This window comes from Gadus macrocephalus, chromosome 16 (assembly GCF_031168955.1).
Source record: "Gadus macrocephalus chromosome 16, ASM3116895v1".
NCBI classification, from domain to species: domain Eukaryota; kingdom Metazoa; phylum Chordata; class Actinopteri; order Gadiformes; family Gadidae; genus Gadus; species Gadus macrocephalus.
In genome coordinates, this window is record NC_082397.1 from 23,819,754 (window position 1) to 23,844,341 (window position 24,588).

The 24,588-nt window shown below is 42.6% G+C and overlaps 1 protein-coding gene and 2 long non-coding RNA genes across 4 annotated transcripts in view; 1 reads left to right on the plus strand and 2 right to left on the minus strand.

The window, feature by feature from the left end:
* The window catches only part of LOC132475275 (uncharacterized), a 206,464-nt gene that overhangs the window by 76,169 nt on the left and 105,707 nt on the right, over positions 1–24,588 (minus strand). The gene's annotated exons all lie outside the window — the stretch shown is intronic.
* LOC132475276 (uncharacterized) lies at positions 5,045–24,584 on the minus strand. Its single transcript, XR_009529849.1, has 3 exons — positions 24,487–24,584; positions 24,300–24,398; positions 5,045–5,677 (listed from the first exon to the last, which is right to left on the minus strand). It is a non-coding gene; the product is annotated as an uncharacterized LOC132475276 (long non-coding RNA).
* Positions 23,937–24,588, plus strand: part of vps53 (VPS53 subunit of GARP complex) — a 29,727-nt gene continuing 29,075 nt past the window's right edge. For both annotated transcript variants that reach the window (XM_060076312.1, XM_060076313.1), the window contains exon 1: positions 23,937–24,095. In XM_060076312.1, the coding sequence (XP_059932295.1) occupies positions 24,006–24,095 (90 nt within the window). In that variant the 5' untranslated portion in view covers positions 23,937–24,005. The remainder of the gene's footprint in view (positions 24,096–24,588) is intronic.

Here is a 24,588-nt window from a genome sequence, read left to right on the forward strand (position 1 = left end):
GTACGAACGGCTTCCATGGTCTTTTCTCTTGTTCGGCAGAAAGCAATGTCTCTTTTAGAACGCGGTTCCAGCGTTCTACAGCTCCGTTTGCTTGTGGATAGTAGAGAGACACTTTCCTGTGTTTGATGTCTCTTGCTTCAAGGTACTCAGCAAACTCACTGGAAGTGAACTGAGTGCCGTTGTCGCTTACTAGTTCCGTAGGGTTTCCAAACACGGTAGACAGAAAGGAAGTGATTGCTGCCGTTGTGATGGTAGAGGTGAAAGCAACCTCCGGCCACTTTGTGTAGTAGTCAACCAACGTCACTGCAAAGCGACAGTCCCAGCTGGCTGACTCGAACGGTCCCACAATGTCCATGCCCACTTTCTGCCATGGGGCATCAGGTAGTGGGATGGGCTGGAGAGGAGCGGCATGTGTCTTGGCACTTTTGTCATTCAGCCGGCATGGTCCACATGCACGGATAGCCTCCTCCACAGACATGTCCATACCAGGCCACCAGTATAAGTCCCGCAGCATTTGTTTAGTGCGAACGATCCCCTGATGCGTCTCATGTGCCAAACTCACCAGCTGCTTCCTTAAGGCCATTGGCACAAGTCGTCGGTGAGAGCCCCTGTAGATGATCATATCTTGGATTGAGAGTTCATCTCTTCTGGCAAAATATGGTTTGAGCTCATCCGGTAGCGCTTTTGCTGTCTTAGGCCAGCCCCTATGTATCTGCGTTCTAAGGGCTGTGAGCTCAGGGCACACCTCACATGCATCCACAAACTTGTTTACTGAGAGAGCTTTGAGTTCTGTGTCCAACAGAGCAACGATCTCTGGCTCTGTTGCTGGCTCTGTATCCTCTTCTGCTGGGAGGGGTAGACGGGAAAAACAATCAGCAACTTGATTTTGTGAGCCAGGACGGTACTCCACGTCGTACGTGAAGCACAAGAGTCTCGCAGACCAATGTGCAATGCGCATACCGGCGCGGCCCAGACCTTTTGTTGCGAGTAGTGTGGTCTGCCTGGTGGTCTGTGCGTAGTGTGAATCTGGTACCCCATAAGAAGGTCCTCCATTTTTCGGCAGCCCACACACAGGCTAACGCCTCCTTTTCAACGATAGAATACTTGCGTTCTGCAGGGTTAAGTGTACGTGAGGCACATGCAACTGTGCGCTCCGTTCCATCTGTGTGTAGTTGTGTCAGTACCGCCCCCAAGCCATAGTCTGACGCGTCTGTAGACACGAAGGTGGGAAGGCTGGGATCGAAGACGGACAGCGCTGGGCTGTTCACAATACAATCCTTAACAGCCTCGAAGCTCTTCTTAGCTGCTGAAGTCCACTGGAATTTTTCCTCACGCAGACATGCTCGCATGGGCTCCACGAGCGACGCATAGTTGTACACAAACTTCTGGTACCACGCTGTGAGCCCCAGGAATGAGCGCAGTGCTGTAGCCTCTGTCGGCGCCGGAGCCTCTGTGATGGCTTTGACGTGCTCTGTGAGTGGCTGTAGGCCCTGGGCAGAAATCGTGTGCCCAAGGAACCGCAGGCTGGATTGGTTGAATTGGCATTTTTCCTCGTTTAGCTGGAGGCCGGCCCGCTTGATCGCTGCGAGCACCTCCTGTAAGTTGATTTCATGTGCTGCCTTGACCTTTCCGTATATTATGACATCGTCCAAGTAAAATTAGACCCCTTTGCAGCCTTTCAGTACAAGCGACATCATCTTGGAGAACGCACTTGGGGCCGAGCACAGTCCGTATGGTACACGTTTGAACCGGAACAGTCCATCATGCGTTATGAATGCAGTTAAGTCTCGGCTCTCCTCTGCCAAGAGCATCTGATGGTAAGCGTTGGCGAGGTCTATTGTGGAAAACAATGTAGCACCACACATCTCGGAGAACAATTCCTCCATATGAGGAAGCGGGTAACTGTCCATCACTACCGCCTTGTTAGGCTCACGTAAGTCCACGCACAGACTCACCGCACCGTTCTTCCGTCTCGTGACCACGATGGGTGAGACCCATGGAGATGCATCAATCCTCTCTATTACGTCCATCTGTAACAGTCTCTCGAGCTCCTTGGAGACGGCTTGTCTCACGGAGAGAGGAAGTATCCCCAGTTTCTGTTTAACGGGCTGTACTGCTTCATTGCCCTCCTTCACTTTCACCCGGTGGAGAAAGTCCTTAGCTAAGCCCAGTTTCACACCGGTCACTGGCCCAGGTTCGACCTTAGACACTGGAGCCGCAGGTGAGAGCACAGAATTTCCCACAATGGAAAGTCCAAGTGCCCTGAATAAGTCCATTCCCAAGACAGCAGTACCTGCCTTTTCCACCACATATAATACAGCTGGTGCTGTAGTATTAGCATGCTGCACTGTAGCTGATAGACAGCCTAGTACTGGGATATCTGACTTTGTATATGACACTAACTTCACTTTTGGTTCAGTCAGGGGCACATTACTGAAATGCTCTCTGTAGACAGGTTCAGGAATGATAGACACAGCGGCACCTGTATCTACCACAAGTTCTACTGGACAAGAAGCTGACTTTGCATTAATAGTCACTTTGCACACTTACATTTCTGGCTGGTCTTTCAGAAGACTTGCATACCTTTGCAAAGTGTCCCATTTTATTGCATTTCCGGCAGGTCATTTTCAGCGCAGGGCAGTCAGAAGCATTGGCAAGATGGGTAGATGACCCACACCTAAAACATCGCGACTGTCTTGGTGTGGTCTTTGTAGGCGCCGCCTGGTGGTTGTTCATCCCTCTGCCTTTGAATGGACGTTTAGGCGTCGCCGTCACCGCTTGAACCGGAGCCCGCGCTTCTGGACCCAGCGTTCGCGCATATCCAATGGCGGATTCCACTTGGACTGCGATTTTCAACGTTTTCTCCAGTGTCAAGTTTGCATCACTTTGCACCAACAGTCTGTCGCGCACTTTAGCACAGCTCGCATGCTCAATAAGCTGATCACGTATCATCTCGTCTCGGTTACCTTCAAATCCGCACGTTGTTGCTAGCTCGCGCAGAGCGGCAACATACTCCGTAATGGTCTCTCCTCCGTTTTCTGAATCCTTCGTCTGAACTTGTGACGTTCCACCACAACGTTTATTGCAGGAACGAAGTGTACACGCAGTGCATCCATTGCTTCTTTGTAGGATGCACCTGCGTCTGCAAGTGTGTAAAACACACGCTGGCCCTCTGTACCCAGACAATGTAAGAGGATTGCACGTAACCTCGTGTCTGGCCAGTCGTCCCCCTCCGCGTGTATGGCTAGTAGATAGTTCTCAAACATCTTAGCCCAGGTGTCGAACGGAATTGTAGGTTGTCCGGCACCCGGCAGAAATAACGCCGGTAGAGGAACGGTATTCATCATCCTCGTCGCCAATTTGTTCTACACTAACTTGTACTTGTTAATATAATATAATAAAGAACGAGACGGGCACGGTAGATTCATTCAACGAGTATCATTGTATTCTTCCTCTTCTCACGCAACGTCACATTACACAGTTTCAGTACAACACTAGGTAAGTGCGCCATCCGGTGGTGTAGTGGAGTAACAGGAACAGCACATAATACGACTGAATACACAACAGGTTTGTGTGTGTGCGCAGTCAGTCAGCACCCGCCATGGTTTGTGTATATGTGCGTGTGCGTGTCTGTGCGCGCAGTCAATCAGCACCTGCCGTGGTGTGCGTGTGTGTGCAGTCAGTCAGCACCCGCCGTGGTTTGTGTGTGTGTGTGTGACTCGTGTTTCTACACTGCCAAGCCGGTTCGGTCGAGGCTTGGCACGCCCGGCGATTTCACCGTCTTATATCAAGTTTCCTGTGTAAAACCGAGGGGGTAAAATTCCCCGTTCGTCACGCCGCAGATTTTCTTGGTTAACTGGAGAAGGCGGGGCTGCGCAGGGAGTATAGACCTCTTCAGAATAATTAGCATGTTCCCACATTTTTTTTTTTTTATGAATGAAGACACCCGCATGCAAGAATGAGTTCACGTCTGAGTGTAGGCTACAAACGCGATTAACTATTTAGAAGTGCAAAAACGCCAACATATTCTTTATTTTGCTGACCACTTGTTTTTTATCCCCACAAAAGCCTCGTAAGGACAATTCCTCTGCGTCTCTCTTGTAGAACGCACCATCTCTCAAGGTCTTTGTTCAATACGACTGCATCACCTTGTCTCACATGATCAGCAGCTCGCGGATTTAACATTCTCTCCAGTTAGAATAAGTGTTCATGATGATATCGCTGCGTTGTCTCTATGGAGACAGTGCAGCAACACCTCTACCTCATTTGCATCAGAATGTAACCCAATAAACCACCAATGTGTGTAGGGTCCGGGAGGGTAAATTGGGCTTCAGCAGGCAATTTACCTTGGGCAGTGCAAACGCGCGGACCGTGCAGCGAAAAAAAAAATATATATATATACACTGCCAAATATGCCGACAGGAAAGGAGGAGCGGCTTTACGTGTGGCCTTTGCATACAATGAGACCCTTTCTACGGACACTTTTACCTGGCAGACTCCGCTGGAGAACCAGGCTGACAACTGCACAACCCTTTCACTTTATCTTCATATTTAGGGTTAGGACTAAGTGTTATTGGGGGAGGAGATCAGCAAATAAAGTCATTCAAATACCAACGGGATGTCCCCCGCTCGGCTACATTATGAAATAACTTATTTTTCTTTTTTAATGCAATAATCACAATCGCGTTTGCTGTTTATAACGTGATCAGGCATTCAATTTAGGTGATTAGGGCATACACTTGTTTAGTGCTTGGTAGGCATATGACTAAGCCAGCTGACGGGCCTGCGTCGCAGTTCCAGATCCACTTTCATTAATCAATTCCTTGAGCTAGCCTTTGATAATCTTCTGGCCTGCCACCTACTGGCTGAAAAAAAAAAACGCCCCGAGGCCAACCCCTGCCCTACAGCTTCGGAGGAGATATTTTACAACACTGTCGTAACAACTCGTTGACGACATCCACTTCTACGCTAGCCATGTGCATTTGTTTTCATAAAGAGTAGACAAGGTTATATATTTTGAAAGGGTGTAGGCCTATGTGTTACAATAATCCCATCATTTTTTATAGTTGACGGGGAGATGTTATATCCTAGATTACAATTGTTTTATCTTTGGTTGTTGATCAGAACGATCAGTGTAAGAGTGTTGGCCAACATAATACATAACGATAGCGTGAACAATTTGCGCAGCAATCGTACATTTATGTATCTGCTCAAGTACATCACTTGTGTACGGAATTACAGGGAAATGGATTCAGAGATCGAGACGGTATGCTGTCGCTAGTCCCCGCAGGTGAGTTGTCATAGGCAGATGCTGTGTCTGGAAGATTAGGGACACATTTACGTTTACCTGCAAATAAACATTGTAAATAAATATAATTGTATATGGTTTTGAAATGTTTCAATTTTTTTAAATAACAGATGTTTGCCCCACCTTCCTTTAATTTGTTCAATAATACACACTTTTTGGTTAGAAAAATATTTATTTGGGATATTGAAAGAAATGCTTCATGGTTTCTATTGTGTAACATCTTCTTGAGGGTTCTCTGGATTTCTTCGTGACACTTGTACCCGCACAAGTTCGGATGTGGGTGGTGGCTGTACCGGGGCAGGCAGGCCGAGCCGACTTGGGTCATCAAGCATCAAGCCTCATAACAATGCGGTTTGCCAACACTTGTACCTGAGAAAAAATACAAAGCAATCTTTTTACCAACATGCTTTCAAGCGGGGAACTGCACCAAAGATATAACATGGCCATGTCGTGGTTCATGTACTTCAGGGAGTCAAAGCCAAAGTTCCTTTCCCCCAATTCCTTCTCAACCATGGCTGAGATAACCACAACTACAGTCTCGTTGTGGAAGTACCAGAGACAAGAACCGACGTGTTATGCGCCATAACACCAACAGCAGAACGGTTATCCAAATAACGAAGAAGTGTACAACACTTGCGTAACAGTGTGTGTAATCACACACACACACACATGTGGCGCTCGCACGGTCGTAGCTCATTGTCTCATTGGCAGGCCAAATTCTCTGGGCTGGCAAGGCAGAGAAAGGGTAGGTGGCATCTCCCCTTATGACGACATACGGGGAAAATTCCAAAATTGCGCGTCTTAGCTTTTTTACACACAACAAAAGGCTTGTGTGGGCTTGCCTTTAGAAAACCTCAGAAAGTGAAATTTTCATGCCATGAGATCTTTAAGTAAATATCCAAGCTATTGTTACAAGTGATGTTCAAAATTGTCAGGCGGTTGCTATGGCAACCAGTCCTTCAGAAGAAGGTTTGTTTTCTATATGTTGTGCTTTCCTACGGCTCGGTAGAGAAGCGCAGATCTCCCGGTTAGACATGGTAGCTGTGAACTGTGTGTCCATCTAGCTGCACCTCAGCATCAGTCTTATATGGAGGTTCCATCGATTCATTTCACAGAGCTATTTCACAAACAGGTGTGATACCGGGCTGGGGGAGTATGTCTCTGTACATCTCGTCTTGCCCCGTAATCCCCCATGGGTCAGGTGAAGGAGACACACAGCTGTGGAGACGAGACGAAGTAGTGGGGGGTATTTTGTTATGCAAATTTAAGCATCTGTGTTTCTCTGTTTGCTTGATGGGTTAAAAAACGGAACATGTTGTATTAGAAATTAATTGATTCAATGACCCTTTTGTTGTTTTCTCATTAATCCATCGGTGGGCTAAACAATATGTCTAAGTGTGTCACTGACCCAGGGTATGGGGAGTTTATTGGTGTATGGGGAGATATCAAGAAAAATCACAATTGTTGAATATAGTCTCCTAGTTAATGTCAATCTGTGACCAATTGTTCAGCAGCAAAACTCCCACATATTCCCTCCCTAATTAACTAATGATGCTAATTGCTGAATGAACATTGACATCAGACATTGCCACTAAAAAATGACGAAGATTTAACCCTGTGTTCCCCAAGGCATGCACATTGATCAATGTTAGCAGCAAGTCAAACATTGTGCCTTGCACTATCAATTACTCAGCAGCACAAATGTCATGCCTGAGGCACATCTATGTATAAATAAATATATTGTTGTGGAGCTAGACAGGACAACGTATCATCTGATAGACTGCTTTCTCTTTATCAGAAAAAAGGAAAAGCAATGCTACTGGTGGCCAGGAACTATTTTATACCACATGCCCTTGTAAACCCTAACCCTAGGAGTGAGACTCACCTAGTCTCACTCCTGGGATCCCTCAGAGTTCTGTTCACTTTAAACCCCAGGCTCACCTTCTAGTCTCACTCCTGGGGTCTCTAAGGGTCGTGACTTCTTTATCCCTAACCCCAGGAGCGAGACTCACCTTCTAGTCTCAATACTGGGGTCACACAGGGTTCTGTTCACTTTATCCCTAACCCCAGTAGTGAGACTCACCATCTAGTCTCACTACTGGGGTCACACAGGGTTCTGCTCACTTTATCCCTATCCCCAGGAGTGAGACTCACCTTCTAGTCTCACTACTGGGGTCCCTGAGGGATCTGTTGTGTTATAAATTAATAAATTACCATGTCTTCATTCTCTCACATTGTTTTGTCGTAGTCATTGCATATTATCTGTACACATTCTTATATTAGTTTTGACTTACGTTGTATGGTTTTAGATAGAAATACTTTTATGGCATGGTTTGTACCGTTATGTGTGCTTGCTGCGAAAATAGAAAATGTGAGAATGTTGATTGATAGGCACACAACATCAAGAAACCTAAGCAAGCACATTTCACAAGAGAATTAAGGGCTTTCTTAAAATAGTACAGATCCTTGAACAGTAATTTCCCTCAGGATAAATAAAGCATCTTGAATCTTGAATCTGAAAATCTGCACTGTTAATGGTAATCACCTAATGATAGCCGTATGGTAGTTATGCAATAATAAAATGGTAATATAGGCAAAATGGGTTGAGTCTGTGGACGTTTGGCTTTTCTATGAAATTAAGGGAAAAGCAAATATTTTTAGAGCAGAAGACCAGGGTGAAAAAGATACATCTAATTTTAGAGATTAATATGATGAAAGACTTTTGAGTCCACGTCAATCTAATAAGTCTAGTTCATATTTATAGTTGTATGTATTTTAATACAATAACAAAATGGTCATATAAGAAAAATGGGCTTTATTGGCCAATATTGTTATGGTTAGCGGGTGGCAGGCAGGCAGGTAGGACCCAATAGCAGACAGTACAATAAAATCATTTATTAACGCAAAAGGCAAGGACAGGGAACACCGGGAACACAGGTAACACACAGGACACAACTCACCACGAACTAAAATGATCCGACAAGGAACAAAGGAAAGACAAGGGCTTAAATACTGGGCACGCAACACAGGGCACGCAACGAGTAACAGCTGGAACCCATTAGGGGAGGGAGCAGTAATCACACAGGAGGGAAACTTGACAGGATATGGGGGAAACAAGACAGAGGCTGTTTCCCAATGTCAAGGAAGCATGCTCAACGGCCGCCCTTTTAAGGACGCTACGTCATAGAACGCCGACAAGCACTGTTCCAATCAACACAGTCTCACTCCGAGAACGTCAAATACCGACTGTTGGCAAAGGCCCTTTAGCGTCGGTGACTGACGGGAAAGGTACCCTTTTTATTCGGTCGGTGACGGTAAAGGTACCCTTCGGCGTCTTCTGCATACGGAATGGGGGGTGCCTCACTACGTCTCTAATAGACGATGTGAGCATCTTTCCTATTGGATAGTTTTTTAGGATATTCTTCTGTGAAAATGGCGGACATACTTTTTATCCTGGGTGGAAAATATGATATTTTAGAATAGTTACACCATTAAAAGTGTTTATGTAAACATTTTTAGCGAGAAATGTGCATTTTACTTTCATAATCGTCGTTCGGCGAATGTGAAGGATGTTTGGTTTGATAGATATGACGAAGAATATTTCATCGGGCGATAATGGCCGGCGTACAGGCATCCCGGGCTCACGAAAATAGGTGACACTGTCACGTTATTTAATCTATTGAAACGTGATCAGGTACACGTATTTTCTAAATGTTCGTGTCAAAAAGCAAAATTTTCAAACTCATGCATATCAATTGGAAGTATTTGTCGTGATTTGTCACTAAGCACGACTTCCATCTAAGGTTCTGTCCGGGAGCTTTCTCCCTATTGTCCCTTAAGGAGCTCCGTACAGAACATTTATTGTTAAAAATTGTCTGTGATAACTAAGAATATGACAGCTTTTCCAGTCTCACCAATATGCGCACAGATCGCACGGTTTGACACTTTCAAGATGCGTGCAGTAGCCTACATACGCCAAATGACCATTTCGTGTGCATACGATACGCAAAACCCAGCATTAACTACTGTGGAGGGCGGATACGTCCATTTCGCGTGCATATGTGCATATGATACGAAAAACCCAGCATTAACTGAATGGGAGATGCAATATTTTAGGACAGATTCACCCTTTAACGTGTTTCTAATGACATTTCTAGCGAGAAATGTACTTTTCCCTTGAATAATCCTCAGTCAGTGAATGTGTATGATCTTTATTAATCTTTATTATCTGAATGGGAAATGCAGCTCACGTGTTTCCTGCTTTTGTGTTATTAAACCGTTACTTTATGTAACTTTTAATGATATCATCTTGTTAGAAACACGTACGTTTTCGTGAACACTGGATTACGTCGCATTTCAACATAAAATAGCGTGTTATACACACACACACACACACACACACACACACACACACACACACACACACACACACACACACACACACACACACACACACACACACACACACACACTGCATTTCGCTGCCAAATAAATAAATACTAAGGCAGAATAAAGAATAAATTAATTCATTATCATTCAACTTCAACATGCGTTATTACAGTATAGTGGTGGAGGGATGACGTGTGTTGGCCAACCCGGAAGTGAGCGTCGCCCTGGGTTCCCTTGACAAAAAGCCAACGGGTTTTTCCATTTGATTTTGGATTATTGCAGAAAAATTAGCATCTTTGAAGCACCTCCTCAAAAACTGAAAATAAATAAAAATAACTGTGCTCCAAAGAAAGAAATGTAAACCAATGCATTCCGAATGATAGTGTTTCTCCGATTTTTCCATGCTACACAGAACGAAATGTAAACCCATGCAAATAAAGACTTCATGGTCATAATCATTTAAATATCATTAATCTCCTGAGGGTGGTATTCTATTTTTTTCAACGGGGCTGAATCCAGTCACTTGACCGTCATGGTTGCTATGGTGGTTGCTATCCACCAGCCCCTCTAATCCTTACATGGCTCTAAAAACCACGCGGCAAATGAGCTGCCGTAATTTGTGTTGTTTTTGTCGTAAACTAGTGTCCGATGGTTAAAAAATAGACGGATATTCCAAGGTATCCTTAAAAGGCAGCTTGGATGTTTTTATTTTCTGCAGTTTAGACTTCTTCTATAACCTATTTTTGAAAGCAAAACACCAAGCTCATTGATTTAACGAGGCAGGGTTATTTGTTTTATTTATTAAATAAATATTTATGAGAGGTCATTCCTTCTCCTGAGTTTTCTTCCTATTTATGTCTAGTGTACAACCCTACTGTCCACAAGCATCACCCCCCCCTCCCCATATGGATTTGGAGAATTGTTGCCACGTCCCAGTGGTGGAGGTATCATATATATGAAAGAGGGCATTCAATTATACTACAATGATCAATTAGGAGGCCGAAGCCCTAAAGGAAGTGATGCAATAGGTGACTGGGTCGACGACATTTAAGTAAGCTTTACTTTGAGGTCTCTTATATATCAAAGGGGGTCTCAAAGGACGCATACGCTTCAACCTGTGGCTCCGGTCCTACAGGAAATGACTCAGCAAGTGCTCCATCTCGTTGCACCTGCACCCAGCGGCTCGCTTGCAAGATTTTGGCCTGAAGTTATTCCCAGACCTACACCGTAGCCATCCAACCTGCATATCTGAGAATCAGGCCTCTCTTTAATAATGACAAAATGTATGAGAGAAATACACATTAACTTTTGACTCATAAGCGGCGTGGTGCCGGCTCCTTTTGACCTTTTGACCCCAGACTTCTGGGGGAATAGCTGAATCAATTCATTAGTCAATCAAAAGCATGTAAATATCTTCCCGGTGACGTAACGGGGCAAACAAGGTGTCCTTTGACATCTACGTTTCGAGGCGATTGCAACAGTGCCACACATGATCATATTTGAATATGTTTCGGGGTAGTAATTAGCTGTCGATTTTGGAGGCCTTTATCAATAATGACCAGCTATAGATTTGCTTCCCGATGGAGATTTTTGACAAATTACATGTTATTTAGCATCTACACGTTAAGCTGAGTCCAATGAGATCAAGCTCGCCCTCTTGCTACACCGAGATCATGTCCTAGACCTAGGTGTACCATGTAAAATACATGTTACCATTTTCTAGAGTGTCATGCTTGGTGTCATTGGACTCAACTCAACGTGTAGAGGCTAAATAACATGTCATTTGTCACAAATTTCTATCGGGAAGCAAATCAATAGCTGCTCATTATTGATTAAGGCCTCCAATTTCGACAGCTAATTACTACCATTAAACATGTTCGAATATGCTCATGTGTGGCACCGTTGCAATCGCCTGGAAGCGTAGATGTTGAAGGACACCTTGTTCTCCCTCTTACGTCACCGGGAAGATATTTACATGCTTTTGATTGACTAATGAATTGATTCAGCTATTCCCCCAGAAGTCTGGGGTCAAAAGGTCAAAAGGAGCCGGCACCACGCCGCTTATGAGTCAAAAGTTAATGTGTATTTCTCTCATACATTTTGTCATTATTAAAGAGAGGCCTGATTCTCAGATATGCAGGTTGGATGGCTACGGTGTAGGTCTGGGAATAACTTCAGGCCAAAATCTTGCAAGCGAGCCGCTGGGTGCAGGTGCAACGAGATGGAGCACTTGCTGAGTCATTTCCTGTAGGACCGGAGCCACAGGTTGAAGCGTATGCGTCCTTTGAGACCCCCTTTGATATATAAGAGACCTCAAAGTAAAGCTTACTTAAATGTCGTCGACCCAGTCACCTATTGCATCACTTCCTTTAGGGCTTCGGCCTCCTAATTGATCATTGTAGTATAATTGAATGCCCTCTTTCATATATATGATACCTCCACCACTGGGACGTGGCAACAATTCTCCAAATCCATATGGGGAGGGGGGGGTGATGCTTGTGGACAGTAGGGTTGTACACTAGACATAAATAGGAAGAAAACTCAGGAGAAGGAATGACCTCTCATAAATATTTATTTAATAAATAAAACAAATAACCCTGCCTCGTTAAATCAATGAGCTTGGTGTTTTGCTTTCAAAAATAGGTTATAGAAGAAGTCTAAACTGCAGAAAATAAAAACATCCAAGCTGCCTTTTAAGGATACCTTGGAATATCCGTCTATTTTTTAACCATCGGACACTAGTTTACGACAAAAACAACACAAATTACGGCAGCTCATTTGCCGCGTGGTTTTTAGAGCCATGTAAGGATTAGAGGGGCTGGTGGATAGCAACCACCATAGCAACCATGACGGTCAAGTGACTGGATTCAGCCCCGTTGAAAAAAATAGAATACCACCCTCAGGAGATTAATGATATTTAAATGATTATGACCATGAAGTCTTTATTTGCATGGGTTTACATTTCGTTCTGTGTAGCATGGAAAAATCGGAGAAACACTATCATTCGGAATGCATTGGTTTACATTTCTTTCTTTGGAGCACAGTTATTTTTATTTATTTTCAGTTTTTGAGGAGGTGCTTCAAAGATGCTAATTTTTCTGCAATAATCCAAAATCAAATGGAAAAACCCGTTGGCTTTTTGTCAAGGGAACCCAGGGCGACGCTCACTTCCGGGTTGGCCAACACACGTCATCCCTCCACCACTATACTGTAATAACGCATGTTGAAGTTGAATGATAATGAATTAATTTATTCTTTATTCTGCCTTAGTATTTATTTATTTGGCAGCGAAATGCAGTGTGTGTGTGTGTGTGTGTGTGTGTGTGTGTGTGTGTGTGTGTGTGTGTGTATAACACGCTATTTTATGTTGAAATGCGACGTAATCCAGTGTTCACGAAAACGTACGTGTTTCTAACAAGATGATATCATTAAAAGTTACATAAAGTAACGGTTTAATAACACAAAAGCAGGAAACACGTGAGCTGCATTTCCCATTCAGATAATAAAGATTAATAAAGATCATACACATTCACTGACTGAGGATTATTCAAGGGAAAAGTACATTTCTCGCTAGAAATGTCATTAGAAACACGTTAAAGGGTGAATCTGTCCTAAAATATTGCATCTCCCATTCAGTTAATGCTGGGTTTTTCGTATCATATGCACATATGCACGCGAAATGGACGTATCCGCCCTCCACAGTAGTTAATGCTGGGTTTTGCGTATCGTATGCACACGAAATGGTCATTTGGCGTATGTAGGCTACTGCACGCATCTTGAAAGTGTCAAACCGTGCGATCTGTGCGCATATTGGTGAGACTGGAAAAGCTGTCATATTCTTAGTTATCACAGACAATTTTTAACAATAAATGTTCTGTACGGAGCTCCTTAAGGGACAATAGGGAGAAAGCTCCCGGACAGAACCTTAGATGGAAGTCGTGCTTAGTGACAAATCACGACAAATACTTCCAATTGATATGCATGAGTTTGAAAATTTTGCTTTTTGACACGAACATTTAGAAAATACGTGTACCTGATCACGTTTCAATAGATTAAATAACGTGACAGTGTCACCTATTTTCGTGAGCCCGGGATGCCTGTACGCCGGCCATTATCGCCCGATGAAATATTCTTCGTCATATCTATCAAACCAAACATCCTTCACATTCGCCGAACGACGATTATGAAAGTAAAATGCACATTTCTCGCTAAAAATGTTTACATAAACACTTTTAATGGTGTAACTATTCTAAAATATCATATTTTCCACCCAGGATAAAAAGTATGTCCGCCATTTTCACAGAAGAATATCCTAAAAAACTATCCAATAGGAAAGATGCTCACATCGTCTATTAGAGACGTAGTGAGGCACCCCCCATTCCGTATGCAGAAGACGCCGAAGGGTACCTTTACCGTCACCGACCGAATAAAAAGGGTACCTTTCCCGTCAGTCACCGACGCTAAAGGGCCTTTGCCAACAGTCGGTATTTGACGTTCTCGGAGTGAGACTGTGTTGTTCCAATAGAGTGGCGAAGTCACGCCCCTTCCGGTAGGGCTCATGGGACCTATGAGATCGAAAAATATGAATGGGTGTCAATGGAGAGAAAATAATTATTTTCTGGTCCCAGTCTTTATATGCCCTGGATTACACATATGTTGTTTGTGGATTTAAATGATAATTTTTCATGCAAAGAAAACTAAAAATGTTCGTGAAGAAGTTTGATAATTTTAGGTTTTATGTGAGGCCGCTTTGTGAACTACAGCTCTTCGCTGCTCTAGACGCATATGATATACGTCACCACACCCGCCCTTGGAACTCGGCACAGAGATGGCGATCTCTCTGCCCCACTTCACCGCTTTTTCCAAGGGGAGGATAAAAGCATCGAAAGAGGTGAAAACCATTATAAATCGGGGCACGTGCAGAGTTTCAGTTATGCCGATGGGAAGATTGTCGGTCTTCTCCACGCCAGTCGCAGGGCGCGTGACGTCACATACGAGCCGTGTAGTCTTTCTCGTTGTGTTTTCTCTACAGCCTTTATCTGAACAATTGCACAATAAACGGTCAAACTCTTTGCATGAAAAATTATCCTTTAAATCCACAAACAACATATGTGTAATCCAGGGCATATAAAGACCGGGACCAGAAAATAATTATTTTCTCTCCATTGACACCCATTCATATTTTTCGATCTCATAGGTCCCATGAGCCCTACCGGAAGGGGCGTGACTTCGCCACTCTATGTTGAGGACACTCGAAAGCCGCGCCATTTTTGCGTCCTTTGTTTTTGAGAATTCCGAGATTTTTCAAGGATGCATCGCTGCATCCTAGACGAGCCAAAACTACCCACAATCCTCTGCGTTCACTGGGTGGGTTCTTGAAAATGGCAGAGCAGTACACGTTCAAACGAAGTGAAGTTATATTAGTTTTCAGAAATATTTTGTGCCGTATTGCTTTTTATAGATTCATCATGTTAATGCAAATAATCAAGCCTAAAGACCTGTGCCACTTTTCAAACGTTTTTGCAACTTAATGATACGTTGCTATATTTTGCATGGACGTAGCTGGTGTTAAACACCACTGTCACCAATGTAAATTTACTCGCTCACAAGATTACATTATTTATGTATACCTATTATGTTTGTGTTGAATCTATACTGAATGATATACTTATGTGTTCAAAGCACTGGTAGATTGTAGGCATATATGAATGAATGAATCAGATCAGTTAAATAATATATCCAAATAAATACACGTTTATCATCTCTTTCTTTGTCTTTTCCCCCCTGCATAATAGTAATCAACCGTACTGTAAATGTGATGCATGAATTAAGTTCTCAGACAATTTCACTTAGTTTTATAAAAATTGAATGGATTTTCCTTTTAATAAAGACAATTCGATCAACCACAACAAAGCTTTTGTGACTTCCCCAAAGAGGCTCCATGCGAAGGAGACATGACCGCATTCATAACAGACAAAAGTCAAATAAATATCGATCAGCTTGATTGCTGCCATGTTTTATTCATAAGCGCACATGTGTTTACAAGCGGACACGCAGTATTAAAAAGCGGAAGCGGAAGCGCTTCCACACTACCAAGTCGTTCCCAAAGTCCGACGTTACAAACGCTAGGAAGCACTCGATCTAGCACTCTAATCTCATCTCCATAGGACGCGACTAGCAAGGACGCGTCCTAGCAAGGCTGCAGCCTTCACTTTGGGAAACAGCCAGAGATACTAAAGTAAAACAGGAAACACACCAAACCAAGACAAGGAAACAGACAGACCATGACAAATATTTCTCAAATGGAACTAAAAAAACAAATTCTGTTCGATGTTTTTTGTGAGGCTTTGTCTAAAGATTTTATGTGGCGATTTTGGTTTATTTCTGTAGCCTGTGAATCTTTTTTTAGCATGTTTAGCTTTAATATGAACTTGTGGGAAAAGTAAACATTTTATAAATGCATCTGATTCTAGAGATTAATATTCTGAAAGAATTTTGAGTCCAGGTCAATCTGGTGAGGAGAAATAAGCCTAATTCATGATTTTTTACAATAGTGCCACCTTTGGGTGCAATGCCACAATTTGGGTTTATGGGTAGTGGGGGTTATTGGTAACCATACCTGACAATTTCAAGAGCTTTCGACTTACGGTATAGGCTGCAGTACGACTTTTACAGAATTTGAGGGGGAAAAAACAAACAATAGGGGACCAAGCAGCTTCGCTGCTCGGCCCCCTAATAAAGATCTTCTGAATCTGAATCTGCCCTTCAATGTTTTACTTTGTCAACTGGCAACCCAAAAGCTCTGCATTGTCAGATATCAAGGGTTGCAGCGGCATTTCATTTAAAAGGTAATAGTCTGCCGAGGATATTATCAGACGGCAGCGAGAATTGTTTCAATTCCCTCAGAATTACTCATCAAGGGTAAAGCAGATTAGCGGTTCACTGGAAATGAAGAGATGCTTTCGCTTGTGGTTGACAACTTCACAATGCCGCTGGTGCTATTGCACAAGTCTCTCTGTCTGTCTTGTTTTTGTCTCTCTCTCTCTCTCTTTGCCTTGGGCTTGATTAGGTGGCCTTATTGTCTGTTATCAGAAAGGGTTTCTTTCAGAGCCCATAGGGCCCCTGGGGACAAACTGACAGACAGGGTGTGGGGGAGAGGAGATGGGCTGACAGGGGGAAGACAGACAAGCGGACTTAAGACTGTCACACATGTTGGAGGAGGTGTAGAACACGATGGTCAGGATGAGAAGGTGGAGATCCCGGCTGACTGGAAGAGGAGGGAGATCTCTAATGGGATAGGGAGGAGAGGAGATAATCATGAAGGAACAACGATCAATTCTAATGATCAACATTCCTAAACAACGTTCAAAGGCTTTCATGTAACCTTAAAGGCCAGGGTACATCACATGAAGGCCAGCCCGGCATCAAGCGGAACAAGGCAGTGGACAGCAGCAGACAATAGAACAAGACTTAATCAGAGTACAATAGATTGCAGCAGAGTTGGACGGAGCAGAACAAAATGGGTTACAGCTGAACTTGATCAGGTTAAAGAGTGGTACTAAGTGATTTCTCTCTTTCTCTCTCTCTCTCTCTGACTCTCTCTCTCTCTCTCCCGCTCTCCCTCTCTCTCTCTCTCTTTTTTTTCTCTCTATCCGTTGTGTGTGTGTGTGTGTGTGTGTGTGTGCTAAACATTATCAGGTCAAATACTGAAGCTAAGTGATTTCTCCCTCTCTCCATCTCTTTCTCCTCCCTCTATCTATCCACAGTGTGTGTGGGTGTGTGTAATTATATGTGTGGGCGTGTGTGTGTGTGTGTGTGTGTGTGTGCGTGCGTGCGTGTGTGTGTGAGTGAGAGTGTGCCTGTGTGGGTACGTGGGCGAGTGAGCGAATGGGAGAGATATTTCTTGCTGTCTAAACTTTGACCGATAAGGACTGCCACAGAAGCAGTTTTAGCTGGCAAAGAACGACTACATGACTGCCACTGTTCAACCACAGATCGTACAATAAATCCACACAAACCATAATATTTCATAGAAGACCATAAAGAAATCCTCTAAGATAGACGAAGAGCTGCTGTGGGGGAGAGGGGGGAGAAAAGGAGGGGGTGGCCGGTGTACGAGGAGCAGGAGATTCAAGGTGATAACAAGGAGTGCTACAGTGGAAGGTTAGCAGGTAAGGGACATCAGATGTAGGAGGTGGAAATTAGGGAAAACAGAAACAAGGAGAAGGAAGTGGGGATCTGACCTTGTTATCGAGCCTGAGGCCTCTAACATTGTAATTAGCTCTGAGGGCTAATAACCCTGCATTTAATGAGTACCAATCATTATATTTGTGTGTGTGTATTATCTGCTGTGTGTGTGTGTGTGTGTGTGTGTGTGTGTGTGTGTGTGTGTGTGTGTGTGTGTGTGTGTGTGTGTGTGTGTGTGTGTGTGTGTGTGTGTTTGTGCGTGTGTTTGTGCGTGTGTGTTTGTGTGTGTATGTATAATCTGGAGTGTTTGTTCTGTTAAAAGGAATTTCCTACAGGCACTTCCCAAGTTGTTAAATTTTGAATTATTTTATGTAGGTGTTTTTCTTTTTTGTTTCCCACATAGAATAACAATAAACTCTGTTTTAAGAGTGTCTACTTCTCTGTGGCTTGGCATTATTGAGCTCTAGCTTTTATGTAGTGTCCAAACTTTCTCACCCTGCGGACAGCCACAGAAAAAATATTAACTGTAATTATAATCAACAAAAATATTTATTCCTCTCTTACCTAGCTTTTTAAGCACTTTCTTTCTGTTCTTCCTTCCTGCCTTCCTGCCTTCCATGCTTGATATCGTCCTTCCTTTATTTTTCCTTCTTTCTTTCTTTCTGTATTATTTCATTTAGCTCCCCTCCTATCCCTTCTCTCTGTCCCACTGGCCTTCCTCCATGCGCTCTTTATCGTGACTTGCTGTGTGGCTCTTTCATTCATCATCCTCTCTGATTTAAAAAAGAAATGCTCTTTGTCAGACAGTGACTAAAAAGCTTGACACTCAAAAGGCAATCATGCAAAGAGCAGGGGAAATAGAAAAGGTCTTTCTTAATCACTCACTTATCCATACAAACACCCAACAAGCAGACAACGACACACTTAGACCGCAAATACCACCATACAGAAAGACAGTTCTCCACGCACATATCATTATCGCTGGGTCGCAGGCAGCCAGTAATCCGGCAACCACTGACATTCTGTTGTTCCACACAAACCAAGATTACCACTTAGCGTGAACAAGGGGTACGGGACTGCGTATCACAGCGTTATATTCACAGAAAGACTCCTGAAACCACGTCTCAGGTATGCTGGGATAAAACAACAGGGAGGGCACAGCATTATTCCTCAGCAAGATTTAAATGAAATAAACATTTACATTTAAATGTAACTGGTAATTTCGTTGCTCTGTAACATGTGCAATGACAACAAAAGTTCCATCTATATCTATCTATGAGTGCATTGAACATAAGCCACTTTACTATCAGTACTACACCATAGTATATTTGTACTATCAGTACTTAACATTAAAATTAAAGTTAGCAATACTGCTGTAATGTGTGTGTGTGTGTGTGTGTGTGTGTGTGTGTGTGTGTGTGTGTGTGTGTGTGTGTGTGTGTGTGTGTGTGTGTGTGTGTGTGCGCGTGCACAAATGCATAGTGTATATATGTCTAGTGTGTATGCTTTTTGTACATTTGTGTGAACATGCATGTTTGTAAGTGTGTGTGTGTGCGTGCGTGCATGCGTGTGTGTGAGTGTGTGTGAAACAGCCAGCGGGCAGATTTGCCAGGCAGAGGAAACTGATTAGGCCAGTGAGGCAATTCCAGTCCTGTGATGTGCTCATCAATATTAACAGTTAATCACAGAGTTACCAGCGACCGGGTAACACATGATAAATATAGAAAGGCTCTGAGAGAGAGGGAGAGGGTGAGACAGAGAACGGGTTTCTTCAACACAGGAGTATTCTGTTGCTCGAACAAACAGCCGCCTACAGATGGAGACTGACGTAAGACCTGCTGTCAACATGCTGGAGGAGACCAGATCCAGGCAATTATGCTCGACCAATGAAACAGCACGCTGGGAGATGAGCTGCCCGTAACGAGGGCCAGAGGAGAAGGTCCACGCACCCGTATATGACTAATGAGGACCTGGAGACTTGTCAACATCTAACACTGAAGGAGTATAGTCGGGCTGTTTGCGAACATAATGTCATCCAAGACGCCCATATCCATTCCCTTATCTTAGTATTGGTTGAAAGGCACCAAATCATTGTTTTGTTTCAGGGGAATTAAGCTCCTGTCCATGTGGGAGGACAGGAGCTTAATTATGGATCAGGAAGTTACGTCTCAGAAGGACAGGTCAAAGCACGGCAGTAGCCTTTCTGTACTTAAGGTTAGTTTAGTTTAGTTCAGTTTAGCTTAGCTAAGGTTGAATGAGTTGATCTATGCTTACCATGTGTTATCTTTGCCTAGCTCATTTTGGCGAAGATAACGTAAGGTAAATGTGGTATTTGCCGTCCTCAAGACTTCATTGAGCGTGTACAACATACTGCTGTGCATCTCCCGCACACACACACACACACACACACGCACACACACACAAAAACACTTAGACATAAACACACACACACACACACACACACACACACACACACACACACACACAGACGAAGATGGCGAAGATAACGTAAGGTAAATGTGGTATTGGCCGTCCTCAAGACTTCATTGAGAGTGTACAACATACTGCTGTGAATGGATTTTTATCTCCGTTGTACAACAGGATGTATCTTTGAGGTTATGTATACACAGTAAGGTCAAGCTTCTCATTCCCTCCCCGACGAAGTTTAACGGAAACCATATTGCTAAGGTTTATAAAATGGCCGTCTATATCCAAGTCGTTGATACATAAACACCCACACGCACACACACACACACACACACACACACACACACACACACACACACACACACACACACACACACACACACACACACACACACACACACACACACACACTTCCTCACTCACACAAGCATGCACACATGCACAATCATTCACACACCTCTCACACATACATACACACTTATTTGATGTCCCTTATTTCACAAAAACACAGGAACACACACACACACACACACACACACACAAACGCAAACGCAAACACACACACACACACACACACACACACACACATTCGGTTTGTTGTCCATTATAAACACATGAACACTACACATATTTTATGTCCATTATAAACACATGCACACACACAAACACACACGCACAGACACACACACTTATTCCATGTCCATTATTTCATGTCAAATATTTAACAATGTGTTTCCCAAAACACACACCCGCACACACAAACATATAAACATTCCAGGGAAATTACAGAAGTAGACGTCTAATAGTCTGCTGATAGAGCCGTACCTATGTTGCCAGACAAACAGATGTCGGATTCCTCTGTTGTCAAAGGATGCCCAATACCCAGTGAGGCCGTCTGCAGCGGTCTATAACATGTCAGCATGCTAACCTTCCCCTGAGCCAGACAGCTTGTTGGCTTAGACCATGGCATGCTGTTTATAGCGTGTTGCTAAGATGCGTTAGGTTCCCTCAGAAAACCCACTTGGGAAAAATAGTGGCGATTGGGAAAAACTAATCTAATCAGTTGTTACGAGAGTATTATAATTGCAGAAATCCCGTTTGAAGTGTATCAACTGTTAACGTTGGTTCACTTTGTGTTACAGTGTTAAGGTGGTCCAGTGAGGTTTGTTGTATTTGTGTTTTATATGTTCTAGTCAATAAAATGGTGTTGTTTCACATATTCCCTTAATTCAACACTAAATGTTTGTGCAGCGTTGCATCATTTGTGCCAGCCAGATAAAAACAATTTCAAAGACATTCCCTATATCTTCTAAATACCTCCCTAATGTAAGAGTTACTGCAAATGTGTGATAACAATAAATATAACCTTGCCAATTGAAATGGCCGCTGATCTCTGACTGTTATTGTTACTGTTGTAAAAAATTAGTATTAAAATATTAATATTAATATTTAATAATGTTAAATATTTAAAGATTGATACAAACGCGACCTCCTGCAATTATACAACTGCGAACACACACATTCACAAACACACACATGATGAGTGTCTAGAAAAGCGCTATATAAATTCAATCCATTATTATTATTATTAAGGGGTTCTTTGTTGCTATTTACTGACTGCCCTCAGTCCTTCCCTTCATAATGGGGCTCCCAACACACTCATGTACACTAACGTCAACATTTTGATTGAGTCACGCATTGTAAATATTTGAGAATTAAATAATAAATGTTCTTTGGTAAATTATAATGTCTGCTTGTTTGTTTTTTGTTGATGTTAGTGTTTTGTAACGTTTTTCAGTACATTTTACTACCTTCCCTAGTTCAATCTCTTACTCTCCTTTCGCCAATAAACAGGCTCCAGGTTGATTCTAATAGCTATCTATCTATACTATACTATCAATATAAATACCTTCCTATTAATATCAATACCTATATTTATAATATTAAAATAAATACCGTTATATATAATATCAATATCAATACATTTATATCTATACATAATATAGCCTATATAATATCAATATTAATACCTTCCTATTAATATCAATACCTTTATAATTGATATCAATTCCTTTCCATCTATATATAATAGACAACATCAATATCAATACCTTTCTTTCTATATGTAATATATATTGTATCAATATCAATACTTTTCCATCGATATATATTGAATTGTATCAATGTCAATACCATTCTATCTATATATATTATCTATAGATAGAAAGGTATTGATATTAATACTATATTATGATATATGGATGGAAATGTATTGATGTTGATTCAATATACTATATATTATATAATATGTATTGAATCAATATCAATACATTTCCATCCATATATCGTATCAATATCAATACCTTTCCATCTATATATAATATATATAGTATCAATATCAATACCTTTCCATCTATATATAATATCTATAGTATCCCTTTCCATATATATATAATATACATGAGAACCTTTCTATCTTGTTTGCATCCCTAGTTCCTTTCTTAACTTTTGGGTTTTCCACAGATCATTAAAGGCTATTGCATGCTGTTGTTGTACAGCCAACTGGATGAATGACTACAAAATATCACATGCACACATTTACACATACACACACTCACCCACACACAGGCACACACACACATTCACAGGCACACACACACATTCACAGGCACACACACACACACACACACACACACACACACACACACACACACACACACACACACACACACACACACACAGTTTATGTATCTTTTGAAGTTTTGAGTAACACATCATTGTCATTCGAAGCAACTAGTGTTCCTGTGCTACCTGTTCCTAAGATTTTGATAATTGCTCAGTGTTGAGCCCAAAGAATGGCGGAATCATGAACTTCACATCAGTAAACAGAATCATATATATATCGATATTTAAAAATATATGTTATATTTGTATATTATTTTTGTAATATAATTATTATATTATTATCCAGATTATTTTATATGATAATAATATGTAAGGGATAATGTATAGAACGCCGGTCATTATCGAGAAAATAAGCCCCGACAGGGCGAACAGGACAGCGACGCGCAGCGGAGGTGTCTTGCTTCGCCATGAAGGGGCTTATTTTTCGATAATGACCGGCGAAGTTCTATACATTATCCCGCTTATTACACGGCTACTTCTCAAAACTAAACAATTTATTTACAATGTATTTGTTACCAGCATTCATAGTGTTGATCAGCAGAGAAATAGTCCGCCCAAGACGTTGACGTCGTCGCTTAGCAACCGACAGCGCTTGGGTTGATACATATCCCGCTTATTACATTGACAAGTTACCGGACTACGTGCGGAGTGACACCAAAGGCAAAAAGTCCTTTTGTTTACCTTGACAGCGGTCATCATTCATCCGTTGCCAATGAATTATCCAAAAATAGTTGACCGCCGGAAGTTGTTAAGTGCCCATGCAAATGAACGGAACGTTGAAAAGACCCGTGTAATAAATTATAATAATACATTATATGTTTCATATTATTATATTCCTCAAATTCTCTGTTCTCTAAATGAGTTTCCGTTGCCTAAAGAGGCCAGCAGGCGGCGGTATCGCACTTCATGTTCAGTCTGCGAACCCACGTGAGAGTTCCTACGCTCGCGTTATTTCGTGAAGTCTGGGAATAAGGAAGTGGATGTCGACCCGTCTGGTGTTGTTTTGAGGATGATGATGGAGGAGGAAGAATTAGAGTTTGCCGAGGATCTTGAGGCTATTTTGCATCTTACTCCTGAGGTGCAATTAGCGATTGAACAGGTGAGTGAGTGATCTTCGACCCGTGTGTGTGTCAGATGAACACCTTGTAGTGACGTGACCAGAGCAGCCTTAGGTCCACCACACCTCTCACCTGGTGTCTGATGTGTTCCCAATGTGTTCCCAGTGTAGCCTCAGGTCCACCACCCCTCTCACCTGGTGTCTGATGTGTTCCCAGTGTAGCCTCAGGTCCACCACCCATCTCACCTGGTGTCTGATGTGTTCCCAGTGTAGCCTCAGGTCCACCACCCATCTCACCTGGTGTCTGATGTGTGTTCCCAGTGGATCCAGGCATCTCACAACAAGCTGTTATAAAAAGGAACCGAAGCCTTTATTAATGTACAAGCATTCCTTGTACCGTTATGTGGTTGTAGTGTCCAGCACCAGTACTGACCAGGTGGCCTAACTCGAACCATAGACTATAACCATAGTCTAGAACAATAGTCTAGAGAACCACAGACTTGAACCACATACTTGAACTTTAGACGAGAACCAC